General features: G+C 43.4%; 1 protein-coding gene across 6 annotated transcripts in view; it reads right to left on the bottom strand.

Moving 5' to 3' along the window:
- RBM19 (RNA binding motif protein 19) overlaps positions 1 to 17500 on the bottom strand; it is a 208147-nt gene that overhangs the window by 114165 nt on the left and 76482 nt on the right. For all 6 annotated transcript variants that reach the window (XR_015057631.1, XR_015057632.1, XR_015057633.1 and 3 more), the window contains one exon: positions 10220 to 10316. Coding sequence is in view for 3 of the 6 variants with exons in the window: in XM_085879249.1 (XP_085735375.1) it covers positions 10220 to 10316 (97 nt within the window). In the remaining 3 variants the exon portion in view is untranslated. The remainder of the gene's footprint in view (positions 1 to 10219; positions 10317 to 17500) is intronic.

Below are 17500 nucleotides of genomic sequence, written 5' to 3'. Positions count from 1 at the left end.
GAGTGTAGGACGGGCAGAGGATGTGAAATGCTCAACAGACTATCAGATTCAATTTGTGAATAAACATGAACACAACAAATCTGAAAAAGTATCCCTAATTCACCTTGTAAGGAATTTCCAAAAAACAGGTGCAAATAGAATATACTGCACATGAAAATGAAACAGCAACAAATACAGCCCCAACAATTGCAAAAAAGAAAAGTAATATATAAAAAGAAATAAACAAATATGTACACCAACAACTGTGAGAACGACAAAAGAGCAGGATAGTACAAAAAATAATTGGACCGAGTTGGGATCAACAAAGAAGTCTCATTAGAATAGCTTAGAAGAGGTCAGCTCAACTGGGATGGGGAACTAATCCTAATAAATGCCCAAGATCAAGGACACTACACTGTTGAATTAAAAAAAGATGGCGGAACTGAGCCAGACAGACAAGTGTAGGTTCTGCAAGGCAGAAACAGAAAGTAATAGTCACCTGCTTTCGGAATGCAAAAAACTATTTTAAAAACACCTTTACACACAACGGCACAACAAACTATGCAAAGTGGTTCATTGGCAAATCTGCAAAAATTTCAACATCCCAGTTGTAGAAAACTCATGGAAACACAAACCAAGCGCAATCATTGAAAATAATGACAACATGCTAACGTACAAACTGATGATCCCATCGAGCATGAACACAAAAAACAAAGGCTTGCGACCAGACAGTCTACTCAGGTACAAAAAGGAAAAGACAGCATTACTGATCGAGATATCAGTACCCAGCAGTTTTGGCTTAAATAATGCATAAATCAAGAAAATGACAAAATGCCAGAACCTCAAAAATGAGATCAAGAGATCTCAGAAACTGAAGAGCATCAAAATTGCACCAGTGATAATTGGAGCAACAGGAATAATAAAGAAGAACCTCACTGAGATTTTGAAAACCATCGCCAGGAATATTACCACACACGAACTACAATTGGAGTCGGTCTAGGCTTCGGTGACTATCCTGAAAAGAGCCCTCGGAACAACATGGAACAGCTGTGATCCTTACTGAATGTGGTCCATGAACTGTGATCCTTACTGAAGTGATGGTGGATACTTTGAGTCCTGGGAAGACTTTGTCCCATCTCCTCAAACCCACAAATGAAGATAACAACCTATTCCTGCCATAGTACAATGATCATTTATATGCTCGTTTACACCCCCCCCCCCCCAAAGCCTTCCTCCTTCCAAATTCCCAGTTTTACCGCCAAAGAGTTTTTTTATGCATCTTGTACACACCATGCATCCTCTCCTGCCTCCCCCCCCCAATTCCTCCCCACAACAATTGTTTGTCCAAGTCTGCCCTTATGTTGGCCTTCAACTCTGCTTTTGGTGCCCCCCCTTCCACTGTTCCTTTTGTCCTGATTCGTTAAGTGTACTTGTGCAAACTCCAGCTCTTCCACAAGTCTCGAGTATGTGTCAACCTCATCTCAAACAACCTCATGCAAGAAAAAAAAAGAGACAAAGTGATTCTACATTTGATCTGGGCTTAATTCCTGACCTGACGATAAACGCAGTACAGTTCAGTACAATACAGTGCGATATGTCATTATATGCTTTTAATAGATGTTGAAAAAGACATGTCTTACTGGGTGGACAAAACACCGCGATGAAACATAAATTACATTCCATTAAAAAAATAAAAATAAATAAATAATTCCGTCTCCAAACCTCTTCACATGTCTGTTCAAAAGGAGTGGGAGCCTCACCCAGCTGGGTGTCTCCCATCACTTTCCTCAGTAGAATTCTTGGGCAGTGTATTTCACGACCACATCACAGCCAAAAAAAAGGGAAACATAAAATGATCGTATATTTTGATGTTTTGGAGAATTGATTTTGGCTATCTCAACTGGACTACAAGATGACTTTTGAACGTGTAGGCCGTGTTACGTTCAGCGAGAAGCGCTTAGAAATCAAATTTCGTGACAGAAATTTACTTATGGATGAAAGTCGGCTGTATAGTGTATTATTACCTGTTCTTCACAATGGTATAACTCTTCAAGTTCATCACCCGGCACGAAGGGGTGAAAAGTCAGCGATTTCGTCGCGATTCGCGTAGGGCAGTGGCCAAACTCATTGGGCGTGAGAACTAATCAGAGAACGCCACACGGGTCACATGACAGCTCTCCAGTCGGAGGAACTGGGGGAATTGTGGACAAAATGGTGATGGCCACAACCTGGAAGTACGTGCTTTTGCAGGGTTCGAGAGAAAAATCACTGTTCCGCTACATAATCGTTAATCGTACGCTGCAATTTTGACTACTGGTGATTTCCCACCAATGTCATTGACTGTGTATTGGACATTACGGTAGGAGAACTGCTCGTGCAAGCGGTCATTGGAGTTTCTTTCCTGCTGCCGACTTTCCCGATCTCCTCTGCCCATCCATTTTACAGTGGCCGACAATGGAAGAATGAAGACCCCCGCACAGGGCGGTCGGACATAAGGAAGTTGGGGAGGTCCCGTGTAAACAAACCACAACAGCCGGACAAAGTTCAGAGAGAATATATTACATGTCATGATCAATGCATGCAAGTCAGGCACAGGTACACTTAGTCTTACACAAGCAAGTCAGGTTACACAAGCAAGTCGGGCACAGACACCGACACAAGCAAGTCAGGCACAGACACCTAGATGGACACTATTCACCAACACTTGAATCATCACCTGAACCATCACTGTGATCGTTCACCAACTCTAGTTCAACTGCCGATTCTTCAACATTTTCACAACCTGTACATGAGCACAAATCTGTGCAACGAGCATTTGCACGACGACATTTACACTGGTTTGCCAAACATCTGCTTTTCTCACAGAAACAAGATTCATGGGATAACAGGCCACGTGGAGCTACATCACCTGTATACCACCTCATGGATATGCATCCATAAATTACTTGCCATCCATTCTCATTGCGGCCAGGGATGTCCATAATCCTGCTCAATGCTTGCTTGAGGTACGTTTGGTAATTGACGCGAAGGATATGTTGCACCAATGCATCTTGGCAAGGAGGAATCCTTTGCTCACCCAGGGCTTTGGTGCAGAAGAGTCGATAGCATGCTTCATTCACGGTCGAGCACTTCACACCATACAGACTGCAGACAAATTTCTCCAATGTTTCGAACACCTCACAGGAAACCGTAACACTGTCACCAATTTGCGCGAATGTCTGTAGAAACTCACTGTTTTGCAGCATGAGCTTCACACCTTTTTGTTTGTCTTTGCCAAGGAAAGCACTTGTCGTGTCGCATCCAGTGAACACTTGATACCCCAACACAGACCGGGCCGTGGTGGAACCCATAGCATTTTCGATGGCGGTCAAATTAAGAAGCCTTGCGGTTGATCCCTTGCCCGTTTCAAATATGATTGTGCTTCGAGGAAAAAACGAGATTCGCCAACGTGATGAGTGCCACATCCGAATCAGGGCTGCGGATCACCACCGTGTAAAAACAGACTGTTGCATTAAATGAAGGAAATGGTGCATTCACGAATATTCAAAGATGCTTTATAAACTGTTGACATGTCACTGAATGACATCTATTCTGAAAATACTTGAATTGGATTCTTGAACTGGACTTCAATTCAAATGAATGAGAAAGAGTAAGTAGCACGACCTAAAGAGGTATGAAGAATGGCTGACTTCAGATGCATTCATGCCTATGATAAACTTTAATTTACCTTGTGCCTTCACCATGTACCAGTTGATTGATACTCTGCGGTGAGTTCTGAATGGCACTTCTGATGATAGTGTGCTTCAATGGTCACTAAATCATATCCCCTGATTTGTAGCAGTATGTCATCACGTTTCAGGCATTCTGCAGCTGCCCTTTGGAGCCCTGGAAAGAAAGTTTTGAGATTTTTAGAACTGAACGTAAAATCACAGCACATTGACATCAACTGTAGTCTTTATATACTTGCACATCAATGAAAGTTTGGCAGGATTCCTCTTGGTACTTGCCTCCATCCTCAGTTTCAGCCATCATCATCCGACTGCGTTGCGACTTGCCATGAGACTTGAAAAACCGTTGAGGTTTGTGGCAGATTAAACATTTATCTTTCGGCAAAACATGAGATATCACCCCTGTTCTCTTTGGTCGGTCTCTTTTCGGCTGGCTGACAGGAATGGGCACTTCTCTGGCAGAGGCATCATCAGCACTGCGACTACCATGATGGGCAATCTTCCTCTGGATATTTGTTGTGTTGCAAAACGCATTACAGCACAACTGGTGATACCCACCATCAGTGGGGAACTCTTCACATTCCCAATCTTCCAAACGTTGCCGTGCCAATTGGCTTTCTGAGCAATCCACGTACACGTTACAGAGTTTCCCACTTTCCTTGATTTTTGACAAGCTTTTGTGCCCCAGTTTTATCAATTTTGCTGTGCGTGGGGCTGCCCTCACATGTACGATGCACTTCATATTCCTTAGATGTCTTGTAAACGGCGAAAAATGTCGAAAAAATGAAAATATTTTAGGCCGATCACCACATGTTATCCATGGGCGCGGCCATCTTGAACTGCCTCACACACGCAAGTTTCTCCGAATGGAGAGCCGTCACTGACCGTGTGGCGTCCTCTGATTGGTTCTCACGCCCAATGAGTTTGGCCACCGCCCTACACTGCTCGCGATGAAATCGCTGACTTTCCACCCCTTCGTGCCGGGTTATGAACTTGAAGAGTTATACCATTGTGAACAACTGGTAATAATATACTATACAGCCGACTTTTATCCATAAGCAAATTTCTGTCACGAAATTTCACTTCCCAGTGGAACGTAACACGGCCGAGTGGGGTCGTGTGCCTTTGCTCATCTGGCCAGGACAAAGTGATCTTTCTTTATATCTGGCTCTTCCAGCAATGTGGATCATAAATACACAGAGAACATATATTGACTAAAACGTGGTCTGAATGTTTGTTACAACGAGGATGCAAGATACAATGTTCCGACTGTATATGTAAACATGCAATGCTGTCATTTATGGGGGTTACGTTGCTGGAAAATGCCGCGAATAGCAGGAGATTGTTTCAATGGAAAAAGGAGGGATAGCTTCCCAGCAGTGGTGACCCACGAAAAATACTGCGAATGGCGAAGCTGCGAATGTTGACACCATGGATGTCGTGCATCGTTTCAATGGGAAAAGGGGGATAGGTTCCTGACAGCTCCTCATTCATAGGGGAACTTTCAAAAGTTGAAAAGATTTTCAACTGTGAATACACATGATTAAAGTTTCATTAAAAAAAAATATTTCCAAAAAAATAGGAAGAAGAAAAAAATAAAAAAAATAAAAAAGGAACACAAGGTACCGTTTCCAATGTATATTGAAAGAATGCAATTAACAGTTTATGAAAAGTGATTAACCAACCGTACAGGTATAAATAAATAAATAAATAATAAAACAAACAACAGGCACTATTTCAAATTTTTATTTGCACACATGCAACGATTATTATTTTTGATGATGATTTAAAATCTAGAGAGGTTAGTGGAGTCGTCTGAAGATCACAAAGGTGAGAGTGCTGATGAGTCATGCACCGAAAGGAATGTAAGTGACGGTGCTGAAGCGGGTGAGTATTCTGATGAGTCGCTCACTGAAGGGGATGCAGGAGAGGCAGGAAAGGCTGCTGATGCTCCCGAAATGAACAGATTGGAGCACAAACAAAAAAAATTGGTGATCGTGAGCTGCCTGGCAGATTGCCACAAATTTCAATGCGGCTCTTTGTATGGGAGCATCATGTCATCCAACCCCCTCTTGAACTTGAGGTAATGCTCCATGACCGGATCGACGTCTAACAGCTTTTCGGTAATTGACCGCATGCCCTGCAGTATGTCACCCAGGAACTTGACCATGAATTCGGACCTCAATACCTATTTCTCCTCATCACTGCCCGCTTCCTCTTCTTCCTTGGAAACCATGGAAATGGCTGCCAACTCCTCCTCATTGTGCTCCTCGACATGCGAGGCATTAAGAGCATGCAACTCATCAGGCTCCATGTCGTCAAAGCCTTCCCCTCTCAACTGCCGTGCCAACCCGACAATTTCATGTCTCTCCTCCGTGTTGTTGGGAAACCTCTGAAGTTCTTCACTGCCTGTGGCCACAGGTTGTGCCAGCAGGCGTTGATGGTGGAAGCTCTCACCTCGTCCAGCGACTGCACTGATGCAGTGGGCTATGTTGAACTCTTTCCAACACTGCCCAATGGTGAGCTCTGGGTGAGCATCCAAAATGCAACAAAAGGTGCGTCGGGTTTTATAGGTTTCGAAAGTAAAGATCACTCCTTGGTCGAGTGGCTGGATCATAGAGGCGGTATTGGGTAGCAGGAAGATCATCTCGACATTCGGGTGAGCCAGCTTCAGGTCCCCAGGGTGGCCAGGAGCATTGTCAACGAACAGGAGAACTTTGAACGCGAGGTTTTGTTCCACCAGGTACCTCTCCACCTGAGGGATAAAACATGGAACCAGTCCGTGAAAATCGCTGCCTTCACCCACGTCTTTCTGTCGGCCCTCCAAAACACGGGCAGCGTGTGCTTGTTCTTGCCCTTGACAGCACGTGGGTTCAGGGAATGGTACAGCATAATGGGATTCGTCATACAGTTCCCTTTTGTATTTGCACAGAGAAGAGATACCCAGTTCTTTGCGGCCTTGAATTGCGATGCTGTCCCCTCGTGCTTCAAGATAAAAGTTCGCGTTCGCATCTTTTTCCAAAACAGGCCGGTCTCATCAGTGTTGAACACCTGGTCGGGCAGGTAAGCCTTCACCTCGAGCTACACGAGTTGAGCAGGGAATATTTTGGCTGCCTCATGGCTTTTTTTGAACATGGGATCTTGTGTCTGTGCTCCTGATGAGTCACTGGCTGGCTTAAGGTCTTTAGAACTGTGTTATTGCACAACTCACGGGATATTTTATTTTTATTTTTCATCTCCATGGAGGCACACTCGTCTGTCAGTTTGACATTGCGGAGACCGTAGCGCTCCATGAAGCGGTCATACAATTCCCTGCTCACTTGGAATAGACTGGGGCCACTCGTACCTGCGTCACTCTCGCCACCCAGATGCAAGTAGATATGCATCACCTTTGTGCAAATGAGAGGTCCACTTTAAGGAATGGTCTTCTGCACGCTGTCAATCCATACACCATCCTTTCTATGTGGACATCCCGGACGTGAGTGACAACTTTGGTGCTCGGTACAGCACTAGCCACAACACTTTCTCGGATCGTCTTCTCGTTCTTCCGAATGTAGCAAACGGTGGATTTGTTTACTCCATCGTGTCTGCCCACAGACACCATACTCTGTCCCCTCGACAGCCGGTCCAGCAGCTCCACTTTGTGACTCAGGCTCATCACTCTCTTCTCCCTCTTGGCAATCGATGCATCTCCTGCACTGATCTTGCACGTGGAAGCCATGTTTGATCAATGAACAAATGTGCAGAACGAGAGGCAAAACACCGGTCAAGGCATTGAGATGACAAGAATGATTGAGACCCAGGACACACTCACTGCACAAAAGTAGTCATGCGGGAATTGTGGGTAGCTGTGGGAGGGGTGAGTAGTCTGCCCATTGTTTGTGAGGGATGTTGGGGGATGCTTATCTTTAATGCAGCAGGTGGTAGAAGCTGTGAAACATTTTAATTGTGTAACTGATGAGGGAGGTGGGGGGGTGACATCTTCAGTAGCAAGTAATAGATGCAGTGAAGCATTTTAATTGTACAACTCGTGGACACCAACGTACGTTTTACACAGTTCGGGGTGGATGTGAAACATTTTATGGTTTTCCTCGTGGGAGGGAGGGGGGGGTCACATCTTCAGCAGCTGGTGATGGATGTGGTGAAGCATTTTAATTATGTAACTAGTGGGCGATGACATCTTCAACAGCTGACAATAGATGCGGTGTGTGTGTGGTCATATGGCAGCTTAGTCCGACAGTAGTAAAAAAATTCTCGATCATTGATAATTCCAAACCTGAAATTGACAGTATCCACAATATCAATAATTCGGGGAAGGATAAATGTCTATCAACTTGTGATTTTTCCACATTATACACAAACATTCCACATAAACTCGTAACCACATTGGACAGAGCAGGAGATAAAGCATTTGCAGAAGGTAATAAAGTATTCATTACAGTCTGTCAAATAAAAGAAAAAAAGAAGAAAAAAAAACAAGCTGAATGCCATGAATGACCCTGACGTTGAATGAAAGCCGATTACCAAATGATGTTGATACTTGGGCAGCCGATTACCAGGCAATGCAAGAAAAATTACAACAATGAATACCATGAATGATCGGGTGTCAAATACAAGTCGATTACTATATGATGTTGATGATACTTGCGCAGCCGATTACCAGACAATACAAGCTGAATACCATGAATGATCACGAGGTCAAATAAAAGCCGATTACTAAATGATGTTGATAATACTTAGAGAGCCAAATACCAAACAGAACAAGATGGCAACTATGCGCGACCCCCACCCCTTGTATGTCATGACATCAATTTCTTCGATAAAATAAATGTAGATACAAAGTCCTGTCAGGTTGATGACACAATGTAAGGTGACATTGCAGTTAAAGATGACCGAAACACAAATCTATCCATATCTTAACGAAGACATGTCCTTTGTGCGTGACTGTTTAAACGGTGAAGATGAACTGATCACGTGCCTGGGCATGGCCTAATAATGATTGACAGGAGCGCTGAAGCACTTGAGCTGTGATTGGTTACTGATCTTGTGGAGGGTCTGACCAATCTGACAACCAATCACAGCAATGACGTAAATGTGAGGAGGATGTGGAGAAGAAAACAATTTGAAAACCCCTCCTCGTGACAGTCAAACGTCGGGTTAACAAACGTAAAGAAAGTATTCAATTTCTCCAAAACAACAGTTTCTTTACATTTGGCAACATGATACCCATGGGTTCAGATCAGGCCCCTTTCTTTGCAAATTTGTTCCTGCACATGTTCAAGTTTGTGCATTCGTTAGTTTATAACTGCACATGTTCTGGATCCAATCAAAGATGTGGAAATATTTTTAGATTCATTGATGGGTTTGTGTTTGATCAGCTTCATGATGATATATATTCAAAATAACTCGAAATAAAAAAGGGAAACCAAACTCACACGTTTCTTTTTTAGAAAGAAACACACACATGCAAACACGCAAACTTAGTGGTTGACAACACCCAGCCAGGTGGTCTGTGAAGATGGTTCTGCACAAAAACTACAGAAAGACGTACATGATTTTAGCTGCCTCACTTCCGAAGCTCTCAGATGATGACGTCAAAGTCAATCCTGTCAATTAGAAAGTTCTTCGGAAATTAATAGGGTTATTGAAAGTTATCACAATGTAATGACAACAGGTGATGCATATCCTCGTGGATTAAAAAGTTCAGAGAACATCAGTTTTTAGCAGGAATTTTGGACTACATGTTTTAACCAACATAAACATCATGTGATGTCATTGAGGGTTCGGTCCATTACACAGACTGCTTCCAGTCATGAGAGTTATTGCCACCACCCCCCACACAAATAAATCAAGGACATCTGCTCTTCCAGATATGACTCACCTATGACTGCAATTCAATGTTAAGATTATTTTCCTTTATTCAGGACAATATATACATATATCCGCTCCAATTGTTGGGAAATGAAAAAATCTTCAATGATCCAATCTAAAAATTCTGTTGCACTTTTAGAAGAAACAATGTGGTGAAGCTGTCAAGTAATTTTGCTTTTCCACGACAATACTTGAACGAACAGCTTCTGTGATGCAACTGCAACAATCGCAGAATTGAGAATACCAATTCCTTCCTCATTTTTCCCAATCACCACATTTGGTCCCTCATTCCCATTTCCAAACCTGATGCAAAACAGTGTCTTAGGGTGATAAAGAAAACAATAAATCTGTGGATGACTTTTGAGAACTAAACCACAGGACCTTCAAGAAACATTGGAGGGATTGCGCCATCTTTATGAGGGGTTGAACTGAAAAACAACATAAATAGGTCGAGAAACATGCAATAACCAACAGCTTTACTACATAGGGAAACCAACACCCCTTGAAAGCAAGATGAGATTTCTAATGATCTATCGGTGGGTGTGGGGGTGGCATGGGGTGGAGAGGGAAGGAGGGGTGTGGGGGTGGCATGGGGTGGAGAGGGAAGGAGGGGTGTGGGGGTGGATAGGAGTGATACTCACATCATCCAACACCTGGCTTTTAGGAGTGTTGTACTTCGCAGCAATGGCATCAGCAAGAGCATTTGCTCCAATGAACAGTGTATTCCAATTGTGTGAGCTGCAGGTAGACAGAGACAGAGTGTGTTAATGTGGGTGCGATTAATGACTGCATATTTTGCTGTATTATTGGTCATCCCAATTTCTGGTGTTGGATTAACGGTTAAGGTGGCTGGCTTAAGATCTTGGGGTCTTGAGTTTGAGCTCCAGACTTCCGTTGAAATAACACCAGGTGAGTGGACTCAGCCTGTCATTCTTCCAAGGTCAGCAAAATGAGTACCAGCTTACCACCAGCTTCGAGTATCCTGCGAGGGAGAAAAACTTTTTTCCTGGAGGTGTTTCCATTTTCCAAGACTATAATTTCCAAATACACACTGCTGTAAATATTAAATCCTGGTTTGAAAAACATTTGAGTGAAGTAAAACATCTTCCCTGGCCTGCTCAATCACCAGATGTAAATATTATTGAGCCATTGCAGTCAAAGCAGATGTCCTCCACCAATGTCCCTCAAGGAACTTGAAGCCTTTCTGATTGAGGTGTAACACGAGGTCTGGCAGTAAAGTTGAAGGGTTAAAGCAATGGAAAATTTCATTGAAAACGTACCAATTACATTTTGTGGTCACCTTCAAAGTAATCTCCGTGGGAGTTTATACAAGCTTTCCAACATCACTGCCACGTAGGCCCCATCAGTATCGATTTTTTCGACATCGATATACTAGTGGGGTCATCCTGGTAAATCGGTGTTATTAACAAAATAATAATGATTAGTATTTTTTTTACGCAGGTTCCAAAAATACGCAATGGACCAATGGTCCATTACATATTCATCATACATGACATAGACATCATTGACAAAAGGTAATTTTTTGAAGTGTTCCCATATGGGGCTTTTCACCACCCCCCCCCCCCACCACTCCCCCTATCCCCATGATGAAAACGGTTATTTTACTTCCAACTTCAACTTGTATTAAACATGATTTTGTTTTAAAGCGAGATCAGTATTGGTAATTGGCACAGGTCGGTATCCATCACCATACCAGTATGACTATCACAGAACGCTGTACCAGTATCATACCAGTGTCACATTATACCAGTATCCCTATCACAGATCACCGACTCAGCACAGGTTTTCTAAAGCACACAATCGATTCATATAAATAACCAACTGGCAATTGCTATAAAAACTGCCACGAGGGCAAAGAAAACCACGATTTCTTCAACGGGGCCGATGAGCTCAGACGCTGAGGTTTAAAAGTTAAAAGCTACTGTACTTGCTTCATGGTACGTCTTGACATCATACGTTTCACTGTTCCTGTTCCATGTTTAGCCAAGACGCCAAGTGCATCAAAGCTTTTTTAAGCATGTCCTGTATTTAATGATTGTAAACACCTTTCTTCGATTTGTTGGTGATGTCGGTTTTTGTTTGTTTTTCCATTCAGATTTTTTTGGTATACCAGAATATTCAGAATTCCAATACCAGCATATCAATCTTAAAAGTATCAATATAACTGGTATATCGATATATTGTCGGACCCTATTGCCACACTTCAAAGCACTCTTGGAAGTCATTGTCTGAAAGGCCATTTAGCTCATTGGTCATGGCTCACTGGATATCTTTTATAGATAGAAAATGAGTTCCTTTCATTGGAGTTTCTGACATCAGTCAGATCAAACCAACATTATCACCCTTTCGACATTTTCATCAATTTTGGCAATCTATGGGCGTCCCGAACGAGTGTCATCATTCACGTGCATTCTCCATTCCGTAAACCTCTTGGCACAATCAAACACATGATCTTGGAATTGTGCATTTCCCTACACACAAGCTTCAACTTGTTGAAATGTTCATGCCACTTTTGTTTTGTTTTACCAAAAACCTGATGACAATTCCCTGTTCCATAAATTTGTCATTCATATTCAGAACACGATTGCAGCACTTAGCATTTAAACAAAGCTCCAGTATGACTACAAAACACAACCGATCGAAACAACAGCTAACACAGTACTGATAGGAAGATTATGATGCACATCTAATTATGAAACCAAAGCCAGGCTGCCACCTGTCGAGAAAAAAACATCAGTCCTGGAACATTATTGTCAGATCTTGTACATTTCTTTAAAATGTACAAAACTTGTACCAGTCAATCCAAGACAGGATTGATGCTACATGGCCTATCAGGGAGGAGGGGTGGGGGTGGGGGTCCTACTTGGTATAAATAAATGAACATTTTCATGAGTTTTTCCATTTTTCTTCAGATCCCATAAATGTTTGATTGGGTTCAGATCTGGTGACAGAGAAGGCCACGACATATGGTTCATCAGTGGTGCTCATCAAACCATTTGGTGACCACACATGCTCTGTGTATGAGGGTATTTTCATCCTGGAAGACACCCCTCCTGGCAGGAAAGAAATGCTGCAACATGGGGTGAAGATGATCACTCAGTACCATTAAGTAGTACTTGGCATTGACCTTTCCTTCTAAGGGAATGACTGCACCCAAACCAGGCCAAGAAAAATGCACCCGACAACATTGCAGAACCACCAAGACCCTTCACTGTTGGGACCAACCACTCAGGGTTGTTGAGGCCTTTAAGTTGGCACCACACGTGCACCTATCTCTTTGTCAATAACATCGTGATGGATGATTCATCTGACTATATCACATTTCTCCACTGCTCAGTAGTCTATTGTCTGTGCTCTTTACACCACTGGACTCACAAACATGCATTGCCAGGTGTGATGATCAGTTTTTGCAATGCAACCTGACTATGGTATCCCATTCTGTGGAGTTCTCGGTGGACCATTTTTGATGAAACCGCTGCTCGTACCCGAGGTTGAAATTTAGAGTCAATTGATCTGCAGTTGTTCGCCTGCTTTGCCTTGCACTTCAAATTAATGCACGGATATCATGATACTGGATTATGCACATCTGCCCACTATTGCCCTTTGCTGATATCTTTCCCTCAGAGTTCCATGCCGACATCACTTTTGACATTGCTTGTGAAACATCAGCTAGTTGAGCTGTCCGTCACTGAAGCTCCCACCAAACGTGCACCAACAATCACCCCTCTTGCAAAGTCACTGAAGTCTCCTCTTGCAGCAATGCCAGCAATAATTATAGGTAACCAGGCCTGTGCAGCATTTTTATATTTGACCCTAAGCCTTCGGGATGTTATTTGCTGAATTAACACATGGGTCACACCTGTGTGGAAGCCGTTGCTTTCAATATACTTGGTATCCCTCATTTACCCAGATGTTTCCATTTTTTTTGTCCACAACCTGTACATACAGTCTTGTGCAAAAGTTTGGGTTGTACAAATGGCATTCATACTTTAGGCAGGGCTTGGCATTAACGGGTGTCCGGGTGCCCAGATCACCCAAATTTGGTGTCGGGCACCCATATTTTATGAGTGGATGGATTTTGGATGCCCGGTTGGGCACTCTCAAAATCGCACGTCAATTTTAACCCCACATTTACAAGGGTTTTGAAATCCACTTCGTACAATGAAATAGCCAAATTTAGAGGTATTATTAATAATTCTCAAATGCACTACACTCACATGTGGTCTGCAGGAATATGCAACAAACTTGCAAATACATGCAGCAATGCCAACCCTCCCGATTTCATCGGGAGGCTTCCGAAAATTCACCCAAACTCCCGCCCTTACGATCACTATCCTTATCCTCCCGAAATTTTGATATTTTTGCACTGTTCACTAATCAGAATGTACTAGTATGAGAATTGAATGAAAAGCATCGTCTGCTACGTATAGCATGTGGTAACTCCATAACGTTCGCTGCTACCAAATTGTACGTAAAAAATTGCAAATTCAAATGAGGAGCAGCGAAACATTGGGTCTGGATCTCGCTTATGCGATCATGCACTGAGATTTAGTGCATGCGGTATGTGTGCAATACAGTGCATGCGGTATGTATGCACAGTGTATATGCATGCGATACGCTCACTGCATGCAGCTGGGCCCCGTACCAGCCCGGCGGTCGCGACCACCGTGCGGTGTTTAACAGCCGCTAGAGTTCTACGAGTCGCGCTGCAGCTGTGGAACATCGACTTCGAAGTTACCGATGCTTCAAGCCCTCGATGTTGATTACAAAATGGCAGAAAAGAAGCTTACGAAGACCAAGAAATGGTCTCAGAAGTACAAGACCGAATACAGTCTCCAATACCCGTGTATTCGAAAGTCTGAAAGAGGAATTCATCATGCGTATTGTACAGTATGCAGCGTTGATATTTCAGTTGAGCACGGAGGTCGCGATGATATTCGGAAGCACGTTGGAAGCAAACGGCACACAGACATTGCAAAGGAGAGATCTTCGAGCACGAGTACCGGTACACTTCTGAATTATTTCACCAAACAAGGGACAAGCGAGGAAGAGGATGTTACCCGAGCGGAACTTCTCTTTAGTGGATTTATTGTGGAACATAACTTGCCCATATCAGTCTCAGATCATGCTGGACCTCTATTTCAAAAGGTGTTTCCAGATTCAAAAGTTGCTTCAAAGTATGGATGTGCAAGAACAAAAACTTCAGCAATAATTGGTGAGTTGTCAAATGTTACTGCTTCATCTATTGCCGATATTGCTAGACTAGCTCCATTTAGCCTAGCTCCAGACGGTAGCAATGACAGTGGTGAGGCCCAGCTATATCCTGTCCTGATTTCGTACTATGACAACAGTGCTGGGATTGTGAAGCAAGGTTTGCTAAGTTTGCCTGCGTGCAAACAAGATTCCACTGGAGAAAACATTTTCAAACTGCTTGATCATGAGTTCAGTGACAGGAAAATTCCGTGGGGAAATTGTGTTTCCTTTTGTGCTGATAATGCCTCTGTCATGGTGGGCAAGCACAAAGGAGTCGCTGCTTATATCCACAAACAAAATCCAGAGTGCTACATCATGGGATGCCCTTGCCATATGATGCACAATACGGCCAAGAAGGCGGCTCAGGCCTTACCCATTGAATTAGATGACTTTCTCATCGATATTTACTACTACTTGGACAAAAGTAGTAAACGCGTCAAAGGAGTGAAAGCACTGCAAGAACTCTGTGATGCCCCGACACACAAGATTCTGAAGCATGTCGCAACAAGGTGGCTGTCCCTTGGTCAGTGCCTAGACAGGCTGATTGAACAGTGGGAGCTACTTCGCCTCTTCTTCAAAGAAGAAGTACGAAGAAAAATGCAACCAACTGTAGCCAAGACTCTAACAACGAGCAAGAAGGACGGCACTGTATCTACTGCCAGTACTGGCACTGCAGGATCAAGCACTAGTGGAGCAGCATTCACCACTACCACTGCAGTATCTGCTGCGAAGAAGACAGCAGGGACAGCACCAAAACCAATGCTGAGAGCAGGTAGCATCACCGGCCCTTCATCACGTTCATCTACAAAGCAGATCCCTTCAAGTTTTGCAAGCAGATCGAGAAAGACTGTGATAGTCCCATCTACAGGCAAAGAAGGACCCAAGTTAAGTTCTGCTTTTGCCAAATCACTTGATAGAAGCTCAGCAAAACCTTCGAATCAGAGGTCTTCTTCCTTGGCTGCACCTACCTCAAGCTCTCTCCTCAAACGTAAAATTGGATCTGGTACTACGAGTCTGACCTCTTCTGCTGGCAGTAAACGCAAGTGTGATCGCCCTGCGGCTAAGTGTACTACGAGTTCTACAACTAAAAGCGCATCTTCCTCAAACACTGTGCAGGAATCTAGAGAAAAACGTGTCAACAGGATGTTCTTGTCTCCACAAACAAAACTCCATTGTTTCTTCCTTCGATATGCTAACAAGCTTTTTGAGAAGGGGAATCTTCTGCTCCAAAGAGACGAACCCTGTATTCATCTCCTGCACGGAGAATTGAATGGTCTTCTGAAAGATATCTTCGTACGGTTTTTGAAACCATCGGTGTCATCGGTTCCTCTGGTAAATTTACCCTTCTCTGACAGAAATCATCAGAAGAATGATGAGGACCTCATGATTGGGAACGATGCCAAACTGTATATAAGGGAACAAAGGAGTCTCAAGAAATCCACCTTCACTCTGAGTGAGTCAGACATCCAAGGTTTCTTCAGTGCAGTTTGCTCATATTATGTGAAAGCCTGCAATTACATCTTCAAAACCTGGCCGCTAGATGATGAATTAGCCAAGCATGCTCAGGTGCTGGATGTTAAGCTACACCAAGAAGTGGGGTTTGACTGTGTGGAGTTTTTCATCAAGAAATTCCCCTGTCTGTTCAGTGGCGGTGATAGTGACATAGACAGTCTTGAGAGTGAATTCGCTCACTACCAGGCAGACGCCTCCCATAGCTACAATTGCTACTGAGACAGTGAGAGTGGATGAGCAGTGGCATCGGATTTCACAGCTCACAGATCCCTGCACTGGTGCCAAGAAGTATCCTAATTTGAGCAAAGTGATGAAGGGAATCTTGGTCATTCCTCATTCGAACGCATCATGTGAGCGGGCACTCAGTCTTGTACGGAAGAATCACACTGAATTTCGTCCCAATTTGAGTGTCAAAACCCTGGAAGCTCTCTTAATTGAAAAACTAGCTCATAGCACCCCTTGCTACCAGAGAGAGAATACAGCAAAGACATAATCAGAAGGGCTAAAAGAGCCACACAGCTGTCACTCAGCAAAGCTGCCATGGAAAAAGCAAGCAGCAGTAGTACCAGCCAGTAAGGTAAGAAAAATATTGCTTCTTTTGTGCTTTTTGTTAATCTTTGATTGTCCCCTAACTTACTAATATTAACATACATGTAACATTAAAAAGTGCACAATTTTCCCCTTTTTTTGTTCAAAAAGTGGGAATTCTTAACATGTTAAATGCTCCAAAATAGGGCTCAGAGGGCACTAGAGAGCGTATAGAACCCCAGAGCTTCCAGGGCCCTAAGGCGGGCCCTGGACCCCGCCGCAAGGGTCGAGCGCTCCGCGCTCGAGATGTGCGCTTAGCGCACATTATTTGGTGTCGGTTGAAAATCCTCCCTAATTCTGATTTCCAAAAGTTGGCATCTCTGTACATGAACCAAGATGTGAAAATGATTGGTTGATTACAATTCACAATTTGATGATCACCTCTGAGCTCTATCCAAAAGAACATACATTCTTACGATAAGGTGGCGTTGGATTGCAAATATTATATTGCCAGTATGGTACATGAGGAGGCCTCCATCATTCAGGGATAATAATGTTCATGAAGCCGAGTCTGGAGAATGAATCAAATGACATGTCTGAGGAGTGCG

Source organism: Eptatretus burgeri, chromosome 4, assembly GCF_056783735.1.
Source record: "Eptatretus burgeri isolate ZD-2024b chromosome 4, Ebu_testis_v1, whole genome shotgun sequence".
NCBI lineage: Eukaryota > Metazoa > Chordata > Myxini > Myxiniformes > Myxinidae > Eptatretus > Eptatretus burgeri.
Note: the sequence above shows the minus strand (reverse complement) of the source record. Positions and strands in the feature narration are given on the sequence as shown.